Below are 25977 nucleotides of genomic sequence, written 5' to 3' on the forward strand. Positions count from 1 at the left end.
GCTTTTATTGTGTTGCCTTGAATTCACTCAAATGGCTATGCATAAGCATGGGTATAAATTACATGAGATGTGGCATGTTTTTCACATTTTGCTGATTTTCCAGCCAGTTATTTTCTGTTGCCACATGGCTTTGCCTTTGCTTCTATTTTAATAATGCTACATTTTTAAATGAGTATTAGAATTTTGTGGCTATTAATGCAATATGCTCATTGTGTGGAGAGGTCGCTATAAGAAATCGTGCTGGTAGCCAGCAAGGAGCATGGATAACCATGTCTTGCCTTCCAGTGAATGCTGCAATCACCCACTCATTAGAAAATTACTAAATCCTTCTAATTTGAACCACCCAATCGGAATTTTACTTTAGTCCCAAAGAGCCTAGAAGTTGCCCATACTAAAAAGTATATTCTCTATTATCCCATTAAATATTTAGAAACAGAAGTGACTGTTCCTTCAACGGAAGTGTTGGACTCTCATGCTTTGTAGGCTCTAGCTGATATTTCTTAAATTTAAAAGTCTGCACTTGAGGATTTTTCTGTCTAAGTCTTGTTTACTTTCCACGTAACACATCTCCATTTTACCTGGATACCTCTAGCTTTGTGTTGCCTTAGTACAGGATATTTTTCTCAGACTCTACAGTTTAAATTTCTCAAATCAGAAGTTCTGTACAAAGAGTTGATGAAAAGTAAAAAGTCTCAACTGATACAATAATTGTTCGGGCTGCTTGGTGGGATCTAAGTAATTGTCCTCGTGAAAGTGGATTTACACAGCACACCCACATTGTAATGGATATATGGTGACTTTTAATAGCAAAAGTATTGCAGGAAAAAAAGTGATTTAGAGAAGTTTAAAAAGAAAAAAAAAATGTTTGCTTCCTTCATAGGTTTTTGTGATGGGTAATGTACAATTGTCTTCCTTGATGTCTTCATAAGTGCATTACTGCTATGTTTCCAGGTATTAGCTGGAGAGAATTCTGAAAAATGAGTTTCAAACACAGCTGCTCAACTGCTGCTCATGATAGGAAGAAGACTGGGAAGGGACTGTTATATTTCTAAATTTGGTTAAAAAGTTGTATAATCTTTATGGTCTTCAGAGTAACTAACTGTCCTGTCGGCAGTGCAGCAACCTGGCTGTGTTTTGGAGTATATGTGGCAGTATATGGCTTTTTCCCTTTTAAAACATTTCTGCTGTCTGATTTGGGGTGATCAAAGTTCCTATCTTTAGACTCTTATCTTCTTTTTCAAGTCCTTACCCAGACCTGTGAAGCCCTCTCCAGGGAGGTGCAATCTGTTCAGGCATGAGAGAGAGCTGCAGAGGGACAATAGTTCTCCAAAATAGTTCTCCAAAAGCACTGTTTTTTTGGTGATGTGCACATTAACAGATGCTCATTTTGTAGCTGCACCTAGTCAGGTTGAGCCCACTGAAGGAGAAACACTATATTTATTTTTGAAAGAGAACATAGTCCACTCAGAAGTGGGTCCCTTCTGTTCTTTAAATGATATGTGAGGACCACTCATAGTCTGCCCACTACTTTGATTTCAAAAGGATAAGGGGGTACAGCATTCAAGGAAAGTGGTGGGGCTAATGGTAATCAGACATCATGCTAATTGCAAAGAACAGGAGAGTGGAAAATACTACTGGAAGACTGGGAAAGCTGAGATGATCTAGCTGTTAAAACAGACAGGATGTCTGGAGCTGATCCAAAATGGCACTGCTTCAGTTTGGCTCTCCTTATGTCAGCCCTGCCTGCAGCGCTCTCCTGGCTTACGAGAACCAAAGTGGGGTGTAAGGGGAGGAGAAACTTTTCATTTCCAGTGAGGGAAAGGCAATGAATCAGTTCATCACTACTGTTTACTATTGAAATATTAATCTTGCCTCAGCTGGAGCAGGAGGGGTGGATAGTTGGTCTTCCGTTGGTTAAATATGATAGGTTGACAGGTTTGGGGCTCTTTTTCTGTATTGCAGGTATTCTATTCCAAACTCCTTGAGGAAGCCAACAGAGGTTCATTTCCACCTGAAGTGATTAATAAAATATTTTCTAACATTTCATCAATAAACGCCTTCCACAGTAAATTCTTACTTCCGGAACTTGAAAAACGAATGCAAGAATGGTAAGAGGCAATTCACTGGCTAATATAATCCTAAAACTGTGTCTGTAGAAACTCTTGCAGGGTTGAGGTAGGGAAAGTATCTTCAAATTAAGCTCTCCAGGCCCCAGAACCACTGTGAGTAAGAGAACATCTGCTCTTCCTCAGGATCTGACTCAGCAGACGACTTGCATCATTTGCTCAAAATAAAGGACATGGATCTCATTGAAGCCAGTGAGATTACTCATGATCAAATGTTTTGCTAAATTAGGGGTTCAGGCTCGAATTATGTGCTACCTGGTGAATTCATTGCACAGAATACAGTGCTGAGGTAAATAACATGTATGTGGTTTATGATAATGCTGAAGTAAAGTTACCTTTGTTGTTACTGCTTTTCATAATAAGGTGGGACACCTTCTTCTTCTTATATATTTTAGTTTTCTGTTTGAAATGAAAATCCATCTCCGATGTATTTCAGGACCATTTCCCCCATAGCATTTCTTGACCTCTGTTTGGAGTCAGCAAGGATAGAATAGGTGTAAATGTACTCTGTAATAATCATGTACAGCTGCAGTATCTTTATCCTGCCTTGGTGTGTGTGTGTGTATGATTCTGGACATATTAAAACATAGCCATGCATTTTTGGTCTCTTCTATGTATTTGAAAAGAAAGAAAAAGTCTCAAACCATTGCTGCTTCCCTGCCCTCTTCGGGAAAAAGGATAACCTCATTTAAAAAGAAATTACAAATACAGTTTCTTCTAGTTATTTCACCTTAGCACTTGTTTGGCTCCTATACTCTATGTTATCTAGAATTTGTTATGAGGAATTCAAATGTTTGTGCATACATAATTTCCAGTTACACTACCACATAACTCCTTTATTGTAAAACAAAAACCAAAAAAACCACCAAAAATGAGAAAAATTGCTTTTCTGTGATATATATGAATAAATTAGACCATACAGGTGGTGCTTCAGACAGCAGCTATACATCTTCTGACTCTGTAAGATGATTCCCCTTTAAATGATGATTCTTCAAAATAGAATACTTACCATGCACAAACACATGGTACCCCTGTGTAGTCTATAATGAATGGAAAAAAATAAAATGTAAGCATTGTGAAATATAGGAAAGCTTACACTTTAAGTTCCCTGCAGAATGACTTGAGTAGGTAAAACCTACCCATTTCTTTTAACAAAAGTTGAAGAAATCTGATTGGAAGTATGAATTAATTAGAAGTCTGGACTACACTAGAGTGCATGTTCATGAGAAGTGGAGTTTAGATGTTTGAACAAACAGTTCACACCACATTTTGTCAGTGCTGTGTAATTTGAAATGAAATTCACAACATAATCTTAAAATTCTGCTTTAGACACTTCATGGAGCACAGAATATAGGTTGCCTTGTTTTACATATATGCAAAATGCTTAACTGCTCTCTACTATTGTGTGTATAATTATATAGCTTCAAAGGTTGAAAAGTGCATATGCAGATAAGCTTTGACTTTTGGTGCAGAGCTCATAAATTGCATCACAAGAATATTATCTTTTCCACATTGCCTGAAAACAACCTTTGTGCTGTACCTGAGACAGGCTGTTTAAATGCCCTTGAAGCTTTGTGCTTTTGGGATGAGTTAGAAAAAAGGGTGCAGTTGAAGGCAGCTTTTTCTGATCATCGCTGAAAGAAAAATCTGGGGTAATTTTCTCTCCCCATCACAGGTCTCTGAAATTGTCTGGCACAATAGCTTCTGCCAGTCTTCTGATACAGTCTTCTCAGCAGTTCCTCTCATTAGACACAAGAAATTAAGCGTGTTCTTTGGGTAGCTTTATGTGCTTCTATTATTCTTTATCTTCCAGCAAAAAAGCTGGATAAAAATTCCCAACACTCTTCCCTTGAGTTGTGATTTAAATTGAAAATTTGGAATAAAAATTTGTGATTTTGTAACTGGGAAAGCAGATCAAAAGCAAATTCTTCTTTTTTTGGAAGAAAAGGCAGTGTGAATCTAAACTTTATCAAGTGAAAGTGAAATTGTCTGGTAGCTGCATTTTGAATGAGTTGAGTAACAGCTGGAGCTGAGTATCTCTTACAACATATGGCTTGAAAACACTGGAAACAGCATTGTTGCAATATATTTCCCATGAAAATTGTGTAAGAGAGCATAACAGAGCATAACAGTGATCCCATGGCATAGAATCACTGAATGGTTTGGCTTAGAACAGAACTTAAAGAACATCTAATTCCAACTCCCCTTCCATGGGCAGGGATACCTTTCACTAGACTATCAAGCAAAATAATTAGATACAATACCCTGAGTCTCCTGTATCCTAGGGTGACCAGTAGCAGATACTTGGGAATAACAGAAGAACACCACATGATTTCAGAGACCAGCTTCCCACCCTGTGTTGTCTCCTCATTTCCAGCCCCAGCAGCAGCCCACTCCTCTCCCAGGTGTTACACAGGAACTCTCTGCCCTGCAGAGGCAGCTGGAGCTGGACCTGTTTTTGACAGTCCTGCAATATTCACTATTCAAGCATAACTTTTCTGTTCTGCACAGCTTTTCTCTCAGGGAAGTGGTATGTTGGAGTGGGCTGTAGAAGTAATTGCGGTAGATTTTTTCACTTTAGACCGCTATGAGAACATTGATTTCAGACTTTCAGAAATCCATACTGTGATACTGAGTTTCTGAGTCTGTCCCTGGAAATGAGACATGAAATGTGTTTCCTATTGTAGTCCTTGGAGATGCCTGTGTGCTGCTCCACTTTTTTTGTGTGCCTTGGGAGTGCAGCTTCTCTCAGCTTCTCCATCCATTACTTTACTATTTGTTTTATCTGAAGACACCATCAGGAATTGGGAAAAATATGGGAAGGTTCTCACAAAAGACTGGAGTCCAAGGGGTTATTTTTCTTTCATATGTTTCCTTAGATAAATAGTAATTTCTTTTAAAAAAATGTTAATACCCATGTTTATACAAGGCACAGAATGGGAGCTGTACAGAATGGGTTTAGCCCTCAAACCAAAACACAGGTTAGGTATTTTAAGGGTTAAATTATGGTCAAAAGAAGTTGATGTAGTTTTAGAGAAGTGCAGATGAAATAAATTGGGCCATGTTTTGTAGTCTTTCATGTCTTCAATTTCTAGCTTTTCTTATTTTAGTCCTCTGCATGACCTGTGGTGCTTACACATCATCAAAAGGGATACAAACACTCTTTCTGTGTGAATTCAGATTTAATGCTTACGTTGGAACTCCATGATGAGGCAATCCCAAACAGGAGGATTCTCTGTTAAACACTTGAAACCTTTTATAACCTTGTGTGACTTTTTTTCTTTCCTGTTTGCTCTGAGATTCCACCCTCTTGCTTTGCAGGACTACCACCCCTAGGATTGGAGATATTTTGCAGAAGTTGGCTCCTTTCCTCAAGATGTACGGCGAGTACGTGAAGAATTTCGATAATGCGATGGAATTGGTGAAAACGTGGACTGAACGGTCACCTCAGTTCAAATTCATTATTCAAGACATTCAGGTAATGGGGAGAACAATGTAGATCCTCAAGTTATATATAAGAATACATAGGTTTGTGGATGAATAAAGGATTAAAGAGAAAATGAAATACCAAATCCCTTAGAATTAAGGTAGTTGTATTTGTCCACTTCACACTGTGTTTTTCACTTCTCCTTCCTGCATATGTGCACAGCCCACCCACAAAAATCTTGATTTTTCTCCTGCAAAACAGAGGAGCAAATTGTAAAGGCTGAAACATCTGAAGACCAAAAAAATAGTGCACTTTGTTTTAAACACCAGAAGTTTTAAACACTGTCATTTTAGGATAAAGTGAAAAGGCAGTGCAACTCTAGATCCCTGCACTGCATCCATTAGTGTTGTGTTTGCTCACAGTAGTGCTGAGCACAGAAAGCTGAGGAGCCCAGGGATGCCAGTCTTTCCCAAAGGCTCGTTCCACTCCCTCTGGTGCTCCCTGGGGGTGTCTCTGGGAACTGGCAGGTGTGTGTCCTGATGCAGTCTGAGCACTTAGAAATAGGATGAAGTATTTCTACTTAAATTTTAGTGCTCTATGGACTCTTGTGGTTGTAAGCCAGGGAAGAAAACTATGTATGTTTTAATGTAATTTTTGTTTTTAAAGTCTAATTGCATCTAAGATTATGGAAATGAATATACATCTTTAGAGATGAGGTAGGGACACTCCTGAGGGAGTTGACATTGTAAATGAAACTCAAAGAAAGCATTCCCTCCTCAGATAGGTAAAATACACCTTTGTAGCCCATTTAAGTAATTTTTTATAATATATTGTCATGAACTGTTACTAATTCAGAAGTATTTCTCTTGTCTGTTATTACAAGCCTATTTTAAAATACACTGGAGTTTGAAAGGTATTTTTTGGTAAAACTTTTTGGTGAGATTGTCAAATACTTAGAAAAGTTTTTACTGTTATTTTTTGTGAAGATTTTCTGATTATCTGCTTTGGTAAAATGGTTTTGTATTCTTTCAGAAGATCTATCATGCATATTTCAAAATACATTGTTTATGTTTCATCAACCATAACTTTTATTTTATGGTATCGTAATGACATTTTTGCCTGCTTCATTGAAATATGTTTACAATTTTTTAGAAGGAAAAAGTGTGTGGAAATTTGACATTGCAACATCACATGCTAGAACCAGTCCAACGCATTCCACGCTACGAGATGCTTCTAAAGGACTACCTAAGGAAATTGCCTCAGGATTCCCTAGACTGGAAAGATGCTGAAAGTAAATATCTTCAGGCCATTAAAGGAGCTATAATAAGATATTAGTAAGAGGATACTGTAAATAAAAGATACCTTCAGGAAAGATCAAGTAAAGAATTACCCATTAAAAGAACGATAAAATTTCTTCAGTGGAATTATAGCATTCCTTCAAAAAAAAAAATCTGTTTGAATTGAAGTTAATGTAAAAACCATAAAGCCTTTAGTATTCTCCTGGGGCACATAAGTTTTACTTTGGTTTTGGAATAGCACACAGGTTTTGATTTGTTTGCTTTGCAGATGATCAAGGCTTTTGGTGGCTTTTTTATTTATTTGTTTGGTTTCTTTTGTTTGGCATTTTGGTTTTCTTTATGTGCATTTGGACTTTGCAACTGTTATTTGTAAAAAAAGTGAAGTTAGACTCACTGTATTTTTAAGCTTCTGCAGGGAAAAAGCACAGCCCACTTTTAAATTTCTTCCTCTTTGTATTTGCACAAGAACAGTTCAAGATATTTGCATGGAGTGTTCGAAATCACTTGCCAGATGATTCTTCTAAATATTTCATTTTTAGTACCATTACAGTAAAGACTTGTAAGATGAGCTGTTTCAACTGAAAAAATATAGTTTGACTTTCTGAACTACTTTCAGAAAAGGAAGGAGAGAACCATGACTGTTCTTGTCACAGAAAGATGTAATTCTAAATGCTGAGCTGCTACAGTTATCTGCAATAATTCTCTTCTGGTCTTTCCATATTGTAATTTCTATTTGGTAGCTGCCTTTTTTATGCCTTCCACTTTACCTTGTTTTCTTTTTATTGCTAACTGAAGAAATTTAATGCGCTTTGTAATTTATGTAAAAACAACAAACATTTTTGTAGAATTACCCCTGTGCCCCCACCTTTTCCCCCCCACTATGTAGTATGTAAATAAATAAAAGTGCAGCTTTTAGATTTTACTTATTTTCTTTTTCTTCTGTCTAGAATCCCTGGAAATTATATCCACTGCAGCAAGTCACTCGAATAGTGCAATAAGAAAGATGGTAAATGATCCTTGTTTTCCTGATCACTTTTCAATATATTGTATTTCAATATTTGGTGAAGCTAGGGGAGCAAATTGCAAATCTTCCCTAAAATGGCAAGAACTGGTTTCTTGGGTCAAAGTGATTGTTCCTACTTGATGTATTTATACAGCTCCTGGAAATGATGGACAAAAATCTGTCACTGCAACAAATTCTCTCAAGTGGAAAATGGGGCAGACTTTGTTCTTCTCATGTCTCAAATCACTGATACTGCACTAAACTCTTAACCTTGTTTCATCTGTTTCTGTAAGTGCAGGATAATGTTTGTAAAGAGAAGTTACTGTTTCTCTGCCTGATTGGGCTGGGATGATAGGATCATAATTGAAATGTGAGATGTTTTGGGCAGGAACTAATGCAGACTGTATAAACAACTGCATTTTAAAAATTGCCAAGGATATAACATTTCTAAAAGTACTTCTTGCTTTATCAACTAAATGAATCAGTCAGACCACACATACTGGCTATAAATATGTTTTCCAAAGCTGACAGTCTCCAGATTTATATCAGCCTCCATCATTTAATTTAAACTCCATTAAGATCTGTGCTTTCAATTAATCAGTTTGTTAACTGTATTTTCACTGTAAAGGAGAACCTGAAGAAGTTGTTAGAGATATACGAGATGCTGGGAGAAGAGGAAGACATTGTGAACCCTTCAAATGAGCTGATAAAAGAAGGACAGATCCTCAAACTGGCTGCTCGCAACACGTCTGCTCAAGAGCGGTATCTTTTCCTGGTGAGTATGGTGGCTGCTGATTATGAGAACTCTGAAATTCTCATTAAACTGAAACGTAAAAGCTTAGGATCTTTGCCCTGATAGATTGTGTGTTGAGGTCCCAGTAAGTCTTGTGGTTCTGTGGGAGCTTTTTATCGTGGCAGGTCATTCTCTCTGCTGGGATTCAAAAAGAACAGCTGTGCTCCCTTACAGCTCCCTCGGAAAAGGTTTGGTGTGGTTTGCTGCTTCCCATGCATTGAAAATTGCCAATACATTTTTGCTCAGGGGTCTCTGGCATGGCCTCTCTTCTGGTTAATAAAGGGTAGTGACAGGATGTGGCACAGCTCCTTCTGATCTGTGCTTCAAACAAAAGGAGAAATCATAGAAGAGTAAACTCAGCTGCGCTAGACAGCTGACCTAAATGATATTCCCTTCATATGAGAGGTGACAAGCTCAAATGTGCTGTGTCTGTGATACAGACTAGGCAATAGTCTAGTCAGGATTTCAAATATCAAATAGGATTCAACTGAACTGAGTTTTTCTTTTTAATAATTAATTTTGAGAAAAATGAGAGGGGAAAAGAGGGAGAAAATTAAACACTTTATATCAGATTTAATAGCTGTGCTTTTAGGCTGGGGCTTTAGACATTGGAACATTATTTAAAGTTCTAATTTAAGAAAGGAATATATCTTTCTCCTGCTCATGTACTATGTTTTCCCCCAGTGATATGGAGGGTTTCAGGGAATAAAAACTAAGAAATGTCCTTTTGTCTTGGAGAAAACAAAAATAATGTCTTCAAATAACATTAGTTACAACTTGTACAAAACAAAATTATTTTGGTACAGGATATATATATATATATATGTATACACATATATACACAAGGGAAGAGTCCTTGTCCTACAGTTTACAGTAGGTTTTGAACAATTGGGGTATAACAACAGGTATTTGGTTAGAAAGGCTTTACATTGGCATAGAATATCTGGTCTGAGTATAGTTTGATAATAAATACTATAAAGACTGTTGCATATGCAGAACAATTATTCTTACATTCACTGAAGCTGTCCATGAATCCTATTCCCAAAGAAATAAAGAAGTTGTCTTGCTTTAGAGCTTTGGTCTTCTCATGTATCAGCTGATCAGAAAAGAACCTGCTTTCTCACCCAAGTCTAGCTTTGTGATATTGTCCAGCTCTCAGTGGACAAACTATGGCTTTATCTGTGTTTTCCTTAGTGCAAAACCTCCTGTTTATTTTTCCCCCCAGTTTAACAATATGTTGCTCTACTGCGTCCCCAAATTCAGCCTGGTTGGATCCAAGTTCTCTGTTCGAACCAGGGTTGGCATAGATGGCATGAAGATTATAGAAACTCATAATGAAGAATATCCACACACTTTCCAAGTGTCTGGAAAAGAGCGGACACTGGAGCTGCAGGCAAGGTAAGCAGTCTTTATAGCCATGTTCTTGAGATCAAATATATACACGCAAAAGAGTGGATGAACAGATCTGAAGAATGATGCAGTGGATTTCTTCTTAATATTGGTGTTTTGAAAATAGCCTAGGCTGCCAAAAAAATCATGAATTGTCAGTCCAAGAATATCTCTGAGTAGAAGATGCATCTAGGATGCATGGCACATTGGCTAACTTCTCAGGAATGCCCAAGATAGCTGTGAAAGGGATGGCTGGGAATTCAAGAGCAATGCCAAGGCAGCCTGTCTGACTGAAGTGTTTCAGGAGCCTGGGTGTGTTAATCACTGGTGCCTCTGGGATCTGAGCTGCCTTGGTACCAACGAGTGTGTTCACCTCAGGGCACCTCCAACAAACAAAGCTCTCCCTCCCAGTGGGTTTATCTCCACAGAAGAGAGTTTTCTGCAGCAGGAGGTGGACATCTGCTTTCCTCAGTTCCTCAGACCACTTCCCATCTACTTGTTTTCTTCCAGTCCCAAGAATCAACCTCCTCCTGGAAGGCAAGCTCTCCTTTTAGTTCTTGGGTCCTTTTCCTCCAGGTGCACTCTTCTGTCTGGCACTTTTTTTGCTTTCCAATTTATTAGTCTTTGCATCCTCCTTTTGCTGAGTTACTTTCCTCTTACCTTTCTGCCTAGACTAAATCATCCCTGTCTAGACTCAAATAAAGTGAGATGCTCCTCTTCTCCTTTTGGGCCTGCTTAAAAGTCCTATTCTTAGCAGTCAAGATTTCATTGCAGAGAGGTGAGGATTAAATAAGCAGGAAAATGTCCATGGTGTACAGTTCTGTATTGTCCCCACAAATTTGGGAGCAAACTATAACTTGCTAGCCAATGAGCTTGCAAGCGACTTTTCTTTATGGAAAACTTGTAATATTTAATGAGACTTACAGCAGAGAATATGCAAAGGTAATAGCACATAGATATTTACCTACACTTTCATTCAATTTCAAATTAAATATATACTTTGAAAAAATGACACAAAAAACCCCTTTCCACTAAGATCTGCAAGATTTCTGGGACATGTTTTTTGCCTATGTAAATTACTGTGTGATATCCTGCTAAATATTTTGTAAATTGTTACACCATATACCTATTTCAATGGTGAAAGGTGGCATCTTACTATACCATTTCTGAAGCCTGTTTTAATTGGAAGAAAGTTGATACAACAAAGCAAGCTTATTTTGTTAGCTTTCCTACATTACCAGTGTGAGAAACTTTATTGCATTAGTTTATTTTAGGTGAGGGAAGCACAGATTTTTATCTTTTGCTTTGTGATCATTGTTAGAGTACACTAAATCTATACAAAACTGTGAAGGAATAAGTGCCACGAAGCTCTTACTCAATTATATTAGAAAAATCTTCATTAATGTGTGAGTAGTGTATGTACTCTATACCTTAATGTCCTTAATCCATGAGCTTGTATTAGCACTGAAATAATTTTTAATTTACTTGTGGCATATTCTTTAGTAGTAGGCTTATATTTATTTTTCAAACTACTATTGAAGTACATTTTCAATTTCAACTGTTTATAAACAGCTAGTGGATTATTTCTTTGGAAGGTTGCTGATCAGGTACTATGCTCAATAGCTCAGCTTTTGGTTTTTGCTGTAAGCAGGTAGGAAGAATGATTTTGGCTCCTTGGACAGGTTTCTTCTTCCTCATGTGCAGATGGTAGGTGGGAAAAACAAAGAGTTGTTTAGCATTCTGCTTGCTTCAAAGTTCTGCTAATACTGCAAAGCAACACGTGGGGAGCTGTTTTAATTGAGGTGTTATAAAGGTTCTCTTTTGCATCCTTCAGAGCAATCCACAGAAAACTTAAATTTTGTATGACTGGTATTACATGGTGCAGCGGGGGTTTTTTTCCCAACACATTATCCAAGGAGGAGGTCACTTTTGGAGAGCCGCATACACTGAAGTGTTAATTCTCTAATTCTCATGTTTGTAACTTTTGTCTCTTGGATTGCTTTGTTTGTTGATTTTGGTTTTTTTTTTTTTAAAGTGGGACAGTTAACAATTACTATTGTTTAAATTCTTGAGAATTACTACCCAGTTACTTGGCTTTTGCAAGAAGTTGTTGATAGTGGAACAATGTTTCCTGAACTAGTCTCAAACTAATGTGTCAAATATTTCTTTTAGTTCTGAACAGGATAAAGAAGAATGGATAAAGGTAAATTCATCTACATTCTTTATTTTCTAAATACTTTGTCACTGAAGCAATCAGAAAAGTAATATTCATGTGTACTGTCTCTACCTTCTTTCTGCTGATCAATAACTGGTCAGAATGCAAAGTTCTGTTTTCTATTTTACCATGTCTGAGGAATTTCTCCCCTGTTTCCTTAGGCACTTCAGAGTACTATTGAAGCTTTTCAGCAGAGGAATGAAACTTTCAGAAATGCTATTGCTAAAGAATATGAAGACATGCCTGTTGAAGTCTCTGTAAGCTGCTGTTATTCCTTTGTAACCTTCTTAATACCCATTGTGTTCTTCAATAAGTGGAAAATGTTTGGCAGAAACTTTGTTCTCAAGCTCATCATTCTTATAGCAGTGATCATAAAGCAGTCATCTTGCTGGTAATTGTTTATGTTCATAATGCCAAATCTTGTAAACAAGCCTCTTTCTGTCTTGAAACACAGAGCACCCTTTCAGTGATGCATCATGATTTTTGACTGGGTTCTTTGTTATTTCTTTTATAGATTTCAAAATGCATCTTGAGCTATGTTTTGTAATTTCCTTTCCAGAGGAAGAGAATAATTCCTTTCCCTATTTCAAGTACTGTGCAGCTTTTTAATAGCTTTTGAAATTCTTTTATCCTCCTCCTGTTTCCCCCACTCCCACTTTAGAATGCTGAGCTTGGGAAGAGAGCACCGAGGTGGATCCGGGACAACGAAGTCACCATGTGCATGAAATGCAAGGAGCCCTTCAATGCCCTGACGAGGAGGAGGCACCACTGCCGAGCGTGTGGACATGTAAGTGCAGAGTCCAGTGCCTGCAGCTGCTCAGCAGGCCTGGGAGTGTCTCCAAGCACCTGCTTGACTTCTCATGGCTCCTTGTCATCATAGAAGGTCTTGGGTTGGAAGGGACTTTAAACATCACCTAGTCCCAACCCTGCTGCTGCGGGCAGGGACACCTTCCAACAGACCAGGCTGCTCAGAGCCACATCCACCCTGGCCTGGAACACCTCCAGGGATGGGGCATCCAAGGCTTCCCTGGGAACCCTGTGCCAGTGCTGTGGAGTCTGCTGCTGCACTTGGAGCTGAAAGAAACAGCTCTGCATACCACCAGGGGCCCTCTGCCTGCTTTAGCTGGCATGGTGAATTTGGAACTCATTAGAAGCAGCATATATTTGTGTTTAATGTCCCAAGGCCCTACACACAGTTAGCTTTGAAAGACCTCTACTAATATGAAGAGTTTCAAGAGCATATTAGGATGGTGTAATCCAGCATTATTTCAGGCAGCACTGGCTGACTCCACCAAAAGACCATAAAACCCTGCAGTTTTTCGTTAGGTTGACTTGGAGCTGCTCCCAGCTGGGCTCAGTGTGTAACTGTGGGAACATGTGTGAAGCATCAGGGAAGGAGGGAGTGTGAGGGTGGGGAGAGAGTATTGCTGCTGCTTTCTGTGTGGGGTGCTACAGTAGCACAGGCAGCTTGCAAGCAACCTTCAAACAGTGGTAGTATGAGTTTTCAGAAGTTATCAAAAGAAGAGCAAACACTCTGTGCTTTCTTCTCTTGCCACCCAGCAGCTCTGCCTGTCTCCACCAGATGGTAGTACAAGCTCAGCTTTTAATATTTGTGGTACAGGGTCTTAGTGGTATGAGGTCTTGCCGCATTCATAACTCTGCTTTTGTGCTTTGCAGGACACCAGAGACTTTTTTCAGAAGTTCTAAATTAAAATTATTGATTTTACAGTTGTCATAAAGGGTTTTTCACCCAGATCTTTCTGTCTGAAAATTCTGTTAATGTTGAAACCACACCCTCCATTTTTATTTCCCTTTTTGTTTAGACCCCTAGCTACTTCACTTTATTATAGCTCTATCACATCTTCTTATGCTTTAATTTCTAAAGATTTTTTCCATGGGAGTCAATTTGGGCTAGCAACGGTGGCTTTCCAGAAGTGACTAATTTGGAATACATAACTAGTATTGTCTCGAGCTACAAGCTGAAGGTGGTGATCCAGATTAGTACTACAAATCCTTAGTCCACAATAAAGTTTTGTTCAGATGCATTAATGGTTCAAGTCCATTTATCTACCTTTCTTTCTTGAAATAGTTACACATTTTTTTTATTCAGGGCACCTTTTTTCGTGTGAAAGAATTCTGTGGAAAAACATTTCTAATGAAACAACTTTGGTATCTCTCTTGCATTTGAGTTACATGTATACTGAAAAGAAAAATCAGAGATAATCAGTGTATATTGACTTACTTATTCTGTGTATTTATGACTCAATTTTAAAACTGTAGATTTTATATGTCTAGGTGTGTATATATACATTTAAACATGCTAATATTTCTTAGCAAGTTAAAAAAGTAGTCATTTCTGTTTTTTTCAGACTTTTATCATTAAAAGGTCATCTCAGCTGTAGTTTTTGTTCATTATCATAACCTCATTCTAGTTACATAGAAAACCAGTTGGTAAATGTACCTTTCTGATTGCCATATAAAGAAACTGCCAGCATGGCTTGTGCTGTATTCTGATTCTATACCTAACTGTAAGCTACAGATATAATTAAAAGCCTAATGTAATTTTATGCAAAGTACAAAATTTACACCAGGTAAATAGGAGGAAGCACTTCTAGTTAAGAAGTAGTGGCACAAATTTGGAAAATCATTATTTTCAAGTAAGTTATTGTTGACATATTATAAAGACATCTTTCTTGCTTTGTGTAATTAAAAATATACTACAAAATAGCATAATACCAATTTTTATTTATATTTTAATAAGCTTCTACAAATACTTAAATTTTATAATTTTTTTTTCTAAGGTGGTTTGCTGGAAATGTTCTGATTACAAAGCACATCTTGAATATGATGGCAATAAATTGAACAAAGTCTGTAAGGATTGCTATCATGTTATAATTGGTTGTACGGACAGTGAAGAAAAGAAGAGGAAGGGCATTTTGGAGGTATGTCATTCAAAAATGCTATATATGTATAGTTGCAATCATTTTGATTCAGCTGTAGGTGAAAAATGATAGTATTCTTGCAGAGTTTATTTTCACTTTGAGAAATAAAAGTATGTGGATCAATTTCATCCCATTCCATAAATTTTGGTTTCCAGCACTCACCTTTGCAAAATTGCTTTGTTTCTTTTAACTTAACATTTTTTAAGGGAATTACAAACCTTAAAACTTGTTTGCTTCTTTCAGTTACATCAGCTCCTTCTGACAAAATTTAACCTTCCCTTATAAATTTTCAGTTTTCTTCCTCTGCTCTTAAGCTTTCATAGCAACAAATCCCACTGCTACCACTTGATTTTTGAAAATACATACCCAGAGTGAAAGAACTGGGGATGGAAACGAGAAGAATGAGGGAGAATTTTGCTCTTCCTTCAGAGTCTGAGTGTAAGATACTGTTTTGATCAGTGTATAAAATGGACCTTTAAGTTGTCAGGTTGCCCTCAGCTTTTGGCACCTGAAAAGTCAAGGTCAATGGAAATTTTAACACATAATCATTTTGTGTTCTTTCTTATCATCTCAGGTTCACTATTTAACTTGAGCAGCATTTTACACTGTCTACAGATTTTAAGCAATTAATCTAATCTTTTCTCTAGGATTAGTGCTTGAATGCTTATGCTATTCCTAGAAGTTTGTTTGCTTTGGATTCTGTCGTAATATTTTGGCTGCCAAAGTAGATAAGTTGTCATGTTGGATAGTTAGTGGCACTTCAGTGCCTAACATGGTGTTATTTAGGAAATTGGACATTGTTGTAGATGCTCAGATACAGAGAAAGTCTGGCTGTGGTGGCAAAATGAAAATTGGAGTGATTTAAAAGTCTATAATCCAAAATTACTGATGAAAAAAAGCAACAGATTTCACATGTTAAGGGAATACATGTTGTATGTGTTTAATATATATATATATATATATATATACTCCTCATAAATCCAGTCCTTCATGATCTTTCTTGAGTATTTCTGAAGCTCTTTTGCAGATACTATCCAAGAGTCAATATGAATGGTGATAAATTTCTTGCTTTTCTGTTCTTTCTGGTTTTAGTCTTTATTGAAGGAAAGTTTATTTTCCTTTTTATGCTTTCTACTACCTCCTAGATTGAATCTGCAGAAGTCTCTGGAAATAGTGTCATATGTAGCTTTCTTCAGTACATGGAGAAATCCAAGCCCTGGCAGAAAGCATGGTGTGTCATACCCAAACAGGAGGCTCTTGTGCTCTACATGTACGGTGCTCCACAGGTAAGTACAGGGGAAACGGAAAAAACTTTAGTAATTATTGTCACCAGTATTTGGGGAACAGACAGCAAATAGCTTGGGAATGGAGGAAAGATCCAAGTGTTTTCACCAAATTGTACAGCAGATGAGAAGTAATGGGTGGATTAGTTGTCTGCTCTTAATAAAGAACTTCTTCTCCTTAGGATGTCAAAGCTCTGGCTACAATTCCTCTTCTGGGCTACACAGTGGATGACACTCCAAAAAGTGCTGACCTCCCCCACAGCTTCAAACTGACCCAGTCCAAGTCTGTGCACAGCTTTGCTGCAGACAATGAGGAACTGAAACAGAAGTGGCTAAAAGTTATCCATTTAGCTGTCAAAGGTGAGACACTAGAATATCAAAATGAACTGCAAGTGAATTTGGAAGAGCATCCTGAATCTTCTAAAAGATCTGAATGCTGAAGCTCCAGAACATGTGGCATTTTTAAATGATTTCAGTTGAAATTGTGGTTAGCCTTTCTTTGCTCAATCAAGGAAAAAAAAAAGAAAAAAAAAGAAAAAAAAAAGATAAAAACTTCTTACTACCATACACATCTTGGCACTTTATGTTTGGGAAAGAATTCTGGTCTTTTTAGGGATCTTTTTCTTATATTTATGTTCTGTCAATAAAAGTGATGTACAGGTCCATTTCAGAGACTTTTTAAAAAAATGTGAACGCTATTAAAAATACTTACTAACTTTACTGTATTACTTGTTTGTTGTAATGCAATTTTTTTAAATCCAGTTGCTCTTCTGTTAACATTTGCTACTTTCATTACCAATGCAAATATTTGAAGCTTCCTACTTACACGTTAGGACTTGCAACAGGATAAAAGATATACCTCCACATTGCCAAAATAGATCTGTACTTAAATATGCAGGGACAGTTTGGTTTAATGTATGTAGTTTATAGATTGATTTCCACAATTCTGTACATATGTTGCATTCACTTGTATCTTTTTAATTAAAGTAATGCAAATTGCTGTCACAGGTATATTGGCTTTTAAGGTTTCAATTTATCAAGGAAAAAATCTAATGGTTTTCAATCTAGAAATAAATACCTAAAATATGAGAAAACAATATATAATATATGTACAGTATTAAAAATGTACAATACTTGATTATTGCTTTGATTTCATGATACTGGGTTCTTATTAGTGAATAATTTATTTTAAAAAAAAAAAAGCATGTTTCCTATTTCAAATTAAACACAGTCCTAAACTGAAAATACTGTTCAGTGATTTGTTTTACTAGCTGACACTTAATGATCTTGATATTTTTATGCATCAAAAAATTAGCAGTAATGTCAGTGGCATGCAATGGACAAATGAATTCCAGTTGTGTTTAAAACAAGTAGTCGCTTTTCTTCAGTGTCCTATCACTGTTAGCTTTTAAGAGTGCAGTAGTTTGTTGCTTAAATGCAGTATGTGGTTTGAGAAAAGCAACAGATTCTAGTAACCTTCTGGGAATGTGTATTTTTGCTATTACGATTATTGGAGCGAAAGAACATTTTGAACTTAAGTTTTTTAATTTTTGTAGAAAATTAGGTATTGTAATGCTTATTTATTACAACAATCTTCAAGGATTATTGTTTTAAAGTGGAGCCTGGTTTCTAAAAATGTAGGATGAAGTCTGAGCTTGCAAATCTGAAATTTTATGAACTAACATTATTTGTTTTCTGCTTCTGGGTATAAGGACTCACTGGCTTTACAATATTAAGTTCCTTATGAACTTCCATTCCTATTAGGGTTTTTATACATAGAGGCAAATGATCTCCCTAAAATTTTTATTGTTATATCCTTGAATGAAATATGACAAACTCAGAGGTAGTGATTGACTATCCATTGAAATCATTGCTGTCTTTCCTTTCTGAAACCCTTGAAGGAAGGAAAATATGTAACTTCTACAATCACCTTGTCATAAGAACATTCAGGAGTCCTCCTTCTCAATAAATCTGCAGTCTATATTTTAAATCACATCAAGCTGAAGAGCTCAGGTTCAATTTTGTTAGTAGCATGACAGATTTAAATTGTTGGGTTTTTATAATGAATTTGCCAAACAAACTATCCACTATCCTACTCCTGCTTTACTCCAGCAACAAATAGGGGGAAAAAAACCCAACTCATTTTGCATTTAGCAAGGGATTAATATTTGTTTGTAGTGTCAAGCACACATGAGAATGCAGTGTCCATCATTCCTTCATAAGAATGTCATGTAACTTAGTGGGTTGGATTTTGCTCTTACCTGCACAGATCCAAGATCTACCATAGCCTTTAGATTCCACAGCTTTACACCAGTGTTAATAATGATCAGGACATGGTATGGTAGAGTACTAACTCTCCAGCTGACTCGATGCATGTCAGTTCTGAATTCTTTTCCTTGGGTGCTCCCTGTGTCCAGATTATTCTGGATATAACCCTAGTATTACTTTTATCCAATGTGCAAGCCCTTCTGTAATTCCCTTGGAGATTTTAAGTTGCTTCTACTGGCAGCTTTGTTTACCTTTAGCAATGGGCAGCTCAAGCCTGTTTTGATTCATATCAAAACAGGTTGGTGAACACCATCAGATTTTCGCCAAGGTAATATAAGATCTCCCTAGCTAATATATGTAATCTTACATATGCCTTGGCAAGGGATGGGGGAACATTCAGCTAAGCAAGCAGAACTCATGGTGGCTATCTTTGCTTCACAGCCATCTCCCAAGAGTGGGTTATCTTCTACAAGAGCCTCAAATGCAATTGTGGGATATGGAGAGTTGTCCTGCCACATTCCAGTGTATAGAAACAGTTTCCCATGGTCAAGGTATTGAGCATAAAGGAAGGAGTTGCTTTAAAGGAGTTCTCAGATTGGAAGGAGTGAGCTACACTGAAAATACTGATGATATGGCTGTAGAATCAATTAGGTTGGAAAAGGCCTCTAAGATCACTGAGTCCAACCATTGCCCAGCACTGCCAAGTCCAGCACTAAACCTTGTCCCTAAGTGCCACTTCTACACACCTTTTAAATACCTTCAGGGATGGTGACTCAACCCTTTCCCTAGGCAGCCTGTTCCAATGCTTTACCTCCCTTTTGGTGACAAAATATTTTCTTAAATCCAGTCTAAAACTCCCCTGGCACAACTTCAGGCCATTTCCTCTTGTCCCATTGCTTGTTTCTCGGGAGAAGAGACCAATCCTTTCCTTGCCATCATCTCCTTTCAGGGAGCTGTAGAGAATAAGGTCCCTCCTGAGCCTTCTTTTCTCTAGGCTGAATACCCCCAGGTTCCTCAGCCACCTCCACTCCAGCACTCCCATGTCCCTCTTATCCTGTCTTTCACGTCCCAGAACTGGACATGGCATTTGAGGCGGCAGCCTCGCCCATGCCAAGTACAGGTGACAATCACTGCCCTGGTCCTGCAGGCTACACTGATACAGGCCAGGACACCTTTGGCCTTCTTGCCCACATGGGCACACGCTGGCTCTCGTTCAGCTGCTGTCAAACCAGCACTCCCAGGTCCTTTTCCACTAGGCAGCTTTCCAGCCACTCTGCCCCAAGCCCGTAGTGCTGCAGGGGTTGTTGTGACCCAGGTGCAGGACCTGGCATTGGGCCTTGTTGAACCTCTTAGAGCAGGCTTGACCCATTGATCCAGCCTGTCTGGAACTCACTGCAGAGCCTTCCTGCCCTTCAGCAGGTCAGCATCCTACCTAACTTGGTGCTGTGTAGTACATTTGTTTTCTAAGTTCCTGCAAACCTAATTCCAAGCCAGGTAGAAAGCTCCATTCCATATAAGTTATTAGAAATAGCAGTTTCTGTGATGCCTTATTGTTATAGTGGTATTGAGTATTTGAAGCTACTTAAATGGCAGCATCACCCAGACTAAGCCCTGCATCTGGGCATAAGCAATTTGAAAAGAAGTTAGCACTGGGAGTTGTTTGTTTGGATGTTAGCCTCATGTTTGCTCTCGGACATTAAATTTTATATAGTACAGGATATTTTATTTACCCTAGTGAAACCCATTCCATGTTCTCATAATCAGTTGCTTCATCAGAATTGTTCTCTTCTGAGTCAGAATGCCTTGGCACTCAAATACATAGTACTGTGTGTATTTTGTGGGAAAAGTACGTCTTACCAATATTAAAGGACATCAGAAGATGGAGAAATTGCTTCTAAATTTAACCATCCTGTTGTCTTCATTCTCCACAGACAAGCCCTCTTAACAGCATCCCAAAGTTTAACTTTAAATTGTAAATTAAAACTGCAGAGGAACAAATACAAAGTTGTAGCTGCTGTGGCTTAAGAACTATTACAAGAGCAGTGAAATTAAAACCATCATTTTAACAAGGTAGAAGCTGTTCCCATTTGAAACAAATTCTTAAATTCTTCAAGGAAAAGAAAAAAAGCATTAAATTTGTGAGCATAAAGCTCTGTGTGTAAGGAAAAAACTGTAACTAAGCATTCATTCATAATGCATGAATGCATGTGAATAACTGCTGAATTATTTAAGTTTTCAACTCTTGTGTTCAAGTAATGCTTGTTTCTCACTTTAAAAGTGATCACTCTTCTGTGTGATTTAAAGCAGATCAAAAGTTATTTTAGTGGTTTCATCTGTGAACCAGAACAAAACTTAATTTTATCATTCATATTTTTGGATCATAGCAATATATTTTTGAAATTACTTATTTTTTCCCCTACCACGGGAAAATAGTGTATCATGATATCTGCATGTCTGCACCATTCCTCCAGACCCTCTAAAAATTCTCGTCTGATATCAGGTACTCCTGCTTGGTTAAGAGCTGCTATTAAACCTGTATTATGTAGTATTTTCAAATCCCTTTATGCTGAGTAGTTTTGTTTATTCCAAAGTGTATTTAACTTATATGTGCAAAATAAATATTGAGAGTACAAAACATTCTCTTCTATTTGGAGCAGAATATTAAACCACTTTAATTGCATGTATATATAGTAGCACCTTTTTATGCAAAACCATCTCAAAGTGCTTTATAAATCTCCTCAAAGATTCTAACTCCCTTTCATAGAAAAGAGGATTTTATTGTTCATGTTTTTAAGTTATGGATGAAGGCAAGACACTGATTAAATATAGAGTAAATACACTAAGTAAAATTTAGGTGAGATTAGAGAATTAGGCTCCACAGGCTTCCAAGTGGAGTCAGAAGGAAAGAAAATATATAGAAACAAGTGGGAAAGACGTGGAAACATTTGACAGGTTGTTTGGGTTCCTCACCACATAGCTAGTATTAAAAAGTCATCAGCTTTTCATTTCAAGGAAAGATTAAATAAAATTAAGAGAGGGTAGTTGTTTCTTATACTGAAGGAAGGAATTTCAGGAAAGAAATAAACATTCCGTGTAGAAATAATCCTAAGCAATAACAAAAGGTCTTTCTCCATATAGCTGGTATAAACTATCACAGGCCTGCCAGGGCTATTACACCTTCAGTGATTTAAATTCACATAGAATCTGCCTTACATTATATAAGGACACTTGTGGAAGATGAAAATTCCACTGGTTTGGGAGCTTCTGAGATACCATGTCTCACCTGGAGTCACAGAGCTCAGGTGAACCTCAGATGGAGATAATTGATGTAGGGTGAACGGAAACAACTGGAAATATATATCCAAAAGTAAATGATTGGAGAGAAATAATTTTGTGACTGACTATCCTTAAGGAAAATCCCTTGGTGAAATGGGCATCAGTCTCTGTGGTGTACTGTTTGAAACCTGAAATTAAATACATGGGGTTAATGTTTTCTGCTCTAGCCTGTGGCCCTGTTGGTGTGAGGAATTTATCTAGCTGGTTCTGACCCGTGAGACTGTAGTAAGTATCTTCCCCAGATAGGAGTTTTAATCTGCTAGTCAGATTGTTTCCTAAATCCTTTTCCTTTAACAGATGATAACATTAATTTAATGATTACGTATGTGTGTGTATATACACATATGTATGTGTGTATATGTATATATGTGTATTTATATATTTGAGACTATTATTCAGATGACTTGTTTTCAAGCAGTATTTTACAATCAAAAAATACACTGTGCTGCATTCAAAATAGAATGTATAAATAACTGTGTTGAGTATGCTTTCTGGAAAAAGATGAAGGTAGATCTGCTATTGTGGCATGTTTACTATTTCAGCCTATAAAAACAAACACAAAAGCCCTCACAAACATGCTAATTCCAGTGAGGCATTTCAATCAGCTTCCTCTGAAACCTTGTGATTAAATTTCTTCCCAGCATAAGCTATGGCATTTTATTTCACCCCTTCTTCTTCCTAGCACAAGTGAATGTAGAATGTGTTTTTTCTCAAAATCCTCAAGCAGATTTCTGCGAATAAAACGTTTTTTCAGCCACTGCATAACACCAACCTACTTCTGTTTATAGTTCATCTTCATAGATTCATTAAGTATTTATGATGGAAACATTCAGAAAAGAGAGAACTATGTCAAAGCATTTTGCATCTATGTGCCCTGGTATTTTTAAGCCAAATTTGTTGCATATATAGAACAGTTTGCAACAGAAATACTATTTTTTCTACCAGTGTATTTTCCATTCTGCAGCCCTTAAGGCAGATTAATACATTAATTTTAGTGGGAGCTGTAACAGCTGTAATGTTTGACATCAGAATTACAGGCTATACATGCTATTTCCCCTTCATTATGGAAGTATTTCTGATTTTATTGCAAAAACATTTCTTAAATAATAATTGGAAGACCTGTAAATTTGTTTTGGTTTGCAATAAAGTGAATAATATAAAAAAGGTGAGATACAAATGCCATTGTAAGTTGTGCAAATGTAAGTTGTCATTTTTATGGTTAAGAAATATATGAATGTAAAAATGTTGAAGATATTGTACATATTTTCTGTAACATATGTATATTTGATCCTAAGGTGGGTGGAGAATTGTAAAAATTAAGCACTTTAATTCATGTTGAGTACTTAAAAAGAACAGAAATTTGTATCCTGTAAAATAAAAGCATCATTAAATAAGTATTGCTGGTTTAGTAATTTTTTTTTTGTCGACCTACTGTTAATTTTACTGATTAAATCTCTAAGCTGTGTTTCTTGTTGTGTGTGAAGGTAAGGACCTGTTTTGGAACACTGGTGTCTAATTTTCTGAAGTGCTGGTTACAAACAAGTACTGCTAAGTTGGTGAAAGATGTATTCTGAGTTTATAAAGGGTGTATTTAATGCTATGACATCCTAGGTGGGAAAGATAAAAGACATGGTCTCTGCAATCCTGCACACTTTGGTCCAGATTTCTGTAATGGGAATGTGACTAGATGCTTGATGGATTTCTGTACTGCCATCCCTGTAGAAAAATGCAGAAATAAAGGAAAATGTTCAGCATAGCCCCAAAACTTTCTTAGTATTACTCAATACTAAGTGATCAGCATGATCTCATGCACTGAACTAAAGTGGTTCTGCAAAACAAAAAATGATCAGGTAACTAGCTGGATGTGTCCTTTAACCACCAACCAAAACTAGTTGCTGTTGCCTCTGATTTCCATAATCTGCATACATTAAACTTGTATTGAGTGTACCTGATTTATTCTTCGTATTCTTCTGCAGGTGAGCACAATGTTGCAGAAAACACTTCCCCCAGAACAGAGGGAGGAAAAGTTACTGTAGTTCTTGGTAGTTCCTGGCTGGAAGGAGTTGCATACAAGAATTTTTCATTCATTTCTACATCTTCGTCTCTTTGCACACATTGTAAACAAATCAGTAGTTGAAATAAGGACTTATTAACCACACAGACTAATGCTTCCCTTTCTGTTTGTGTAACTTTCTGATTTATCTGATTTTTTTTTTGCACTGTGGTTAACTCTGTTCCAAACCTCATTTTCCCCATTAAGCACATTTCAGCGCCTTCTGCATGGAGGCAAAAATAATAGCATTTACCCTAAAAATGTGCTTTGAACACAATTATAAAATTCAAATTACAGGAAATGCGTCACCACAGGTCCTACTTAATTCCTTTAAATCAGCAGGGTTAATAAGCACTGATATTCCTGTGGCAGCAAATTGTCCAGAGCCCATCAAGTTGGCGAGGAAGTGGCAGGCGTTGCCTCCTCTGGCTTTCCTGAAGAGCCTGACTAATGCTGCCTCATCACCACAGAGTCATCCTGGCATTGTATGAACTTCCTGACATGAGAGAAGTGGCAGACCAGCCTTTGGCAAACACGGTATTTTGGAGCTTCTTGGCACTAAATAAATTGCTCTGGAGGTTCCTGTGATGTCTCTAATGGACAAGCAGGAGGATCCTTATGATTGTGACCATTTTTCTTGGGACCTGTTCATCCCCTGCCTTCTTGGCCCTGTGCACCAGGCAGCCATGGCAATATTTAGCCTCACTGGACCCAGTTTTTGTGGTGAGTCAGGATACACACTGTGGAGTTTGGTTCCTTGAGGAACACCATGTCTGTGTTGCATGGTGCTGTCTCTGTCTCAAAAGCACAATGCTCTTGTGTCATGAGCAACATGCACTGCCTGCCCCAGTCAGAGTTGACATGGCCTCCAACCATCAGGATCTTACCAAGAAAATTCATTAATAATTTCAACAGCCAAATTTGAATATGTTTTCATTTGCTAAATGAAGGAAATTTCTGCTGTCAGAAGCATCTAATGGAATAGATCCTTAATTGGGAACCTAGGGTAAGATGAATTTCTGGATCCAAAAATATCTTCATAATAAAAATATCTTCATTAATTTTACTGCATATGACCTTATTTAACTTACAGATTCCAGAAGTTTCTGGATTTGATTTATGCATTTGTAATATTGAAATAACACATGGCTGAAGAAATGGAAATTGTCTTGGGAGCAGGATCTGGGATTACTCTCTCTTTGGCCTTTAGTAGCCTCATGTTCTCTTCTGTCCCTTCCTACTCCTGTCTGGAAGCTAGGCAGTCGCAGCACTCTTGCGTGGAGAACGTGGAAATGAACTCTCTTGGGCTCACTGGATACTGAACTTGTATCTCTGACTCCCTGAACTTGTGTTTGGAAACAGGGATGGAGATTTGTGCTCTCTTCTGAACAGGTTTTAACACAGTATGCCCGACTCACCTTTCCAAACTCTAGGTAAGGGGAAATTCCTGCTTTGGGGAAATGGGTTTTGGACTCTGACTGCTACTGAATAGGGTAGCCTTCTCTCAGTGTGAAATTAAATTAATGACCCTGTGATGGAAGAAGACAGGATTTCATTGTAGTTCTGTTTAGATGTACTGCCTAGCATGTAGAATTACCTGCCTTACCTGTTTTGTCTTATTTGAATATTTCTTGCAAAGTAAATCCAGATTTTATAGCCTGAGGTTCTGGGACACAGCATTTGCAAAAGACCTGCCTTAACTATGTCATATTTCGGAATTTAGACTAGCACTAAGCTGGTTCTATTAACTGAATGCCCTTTAGTTCCTGAAGTGCATCCTACAGCTGTGTTCCACATATAGAAATACCTGCATCTTTGTGCTTCAAGACAAATCTGCAGTACAA

The 25977-nt window shown here is 37.4% G+C and overlaps 1 protein-coding gene and 1 long non-coding RNA gene across 9 annotated transcripts in view; one reads left to right on the forward strand and one right to left on the reverse strand.

Moving 5' to 3' along the window:
• The window catches only part of FGD4 (FYVE, RhoGEF and PH domain containing 4), a 105265-nt gene extending 81788 nt beyond the window's left edge, over positions 1-23477 (forward strand). For all 8 annotated transcript variants that reach the window (XM_086884880.1, XM_023937557.2, XM_086884881.1 and 5 more), the window contains 12 exons: positions 1963-2108; positions 5448-5604; positions 6706-6844; positions 7799-7857; positions 8483-8629; positions 9873-10045; positions 12209-12239; positions 12413-12508; positions 12913-13038; positions 15053-15193; positions 16339-16479; positions 16659-23477. In XM_086884880.1, coding sequence (XP_086741006.1) covers positions 1963-2108; positions 5448-5604; positions 6706-6844; positions 7799-7857; positions 8483-8629; positions 9873-10045; positions 12209-12239; positions 12413-12508; positions 12913-13038; positions 15053-15193; positions 16339-16479; positions 16659-16916 — 1614 coding nt within the window. In that variant the 3' untranslated portion in view covers positions 16917-23477. The remainder of the gene's footprint in view (positions 1-1962; positions 2109-5447; positions 5605-6705; positions 6845-7798; positions 7858-8482; positions 8630-9872; positions 10046-12208; positions 12240-12412; positions 12509-12912; positions 13039-15052; positions 15194-16338; positions 16480-16658) is intronic.
• Positions 3-25977, reverse strand: part of LOC147653654 (uncharacterized) — a 31205-nt gene continuing 5230 nt past the window's right edge. Inside the window, exon 3 of the long non-coding RNA XR_015285644.1 lies at positions 3-2592. This is a non-coding gene — a long non-coding RNA (uncharacterized LOC147653654). The remainder of the gene's footprint in view (positions 2593-25977) is intronic.

This window comes from Cyanistes caeruleus, chromosome 4 (genome assembly GCF_971803275.1).
Source record: "Cyanistes caeruleus chromosome 4, bCyaCae1.hap1.1, whole genome shotgun sequence".
NCBI lineage: Eukaryota > Metazoa > Chordata > Aves > Passeriformes > Paridae > Cyanistes > Cyanistes caeruleus.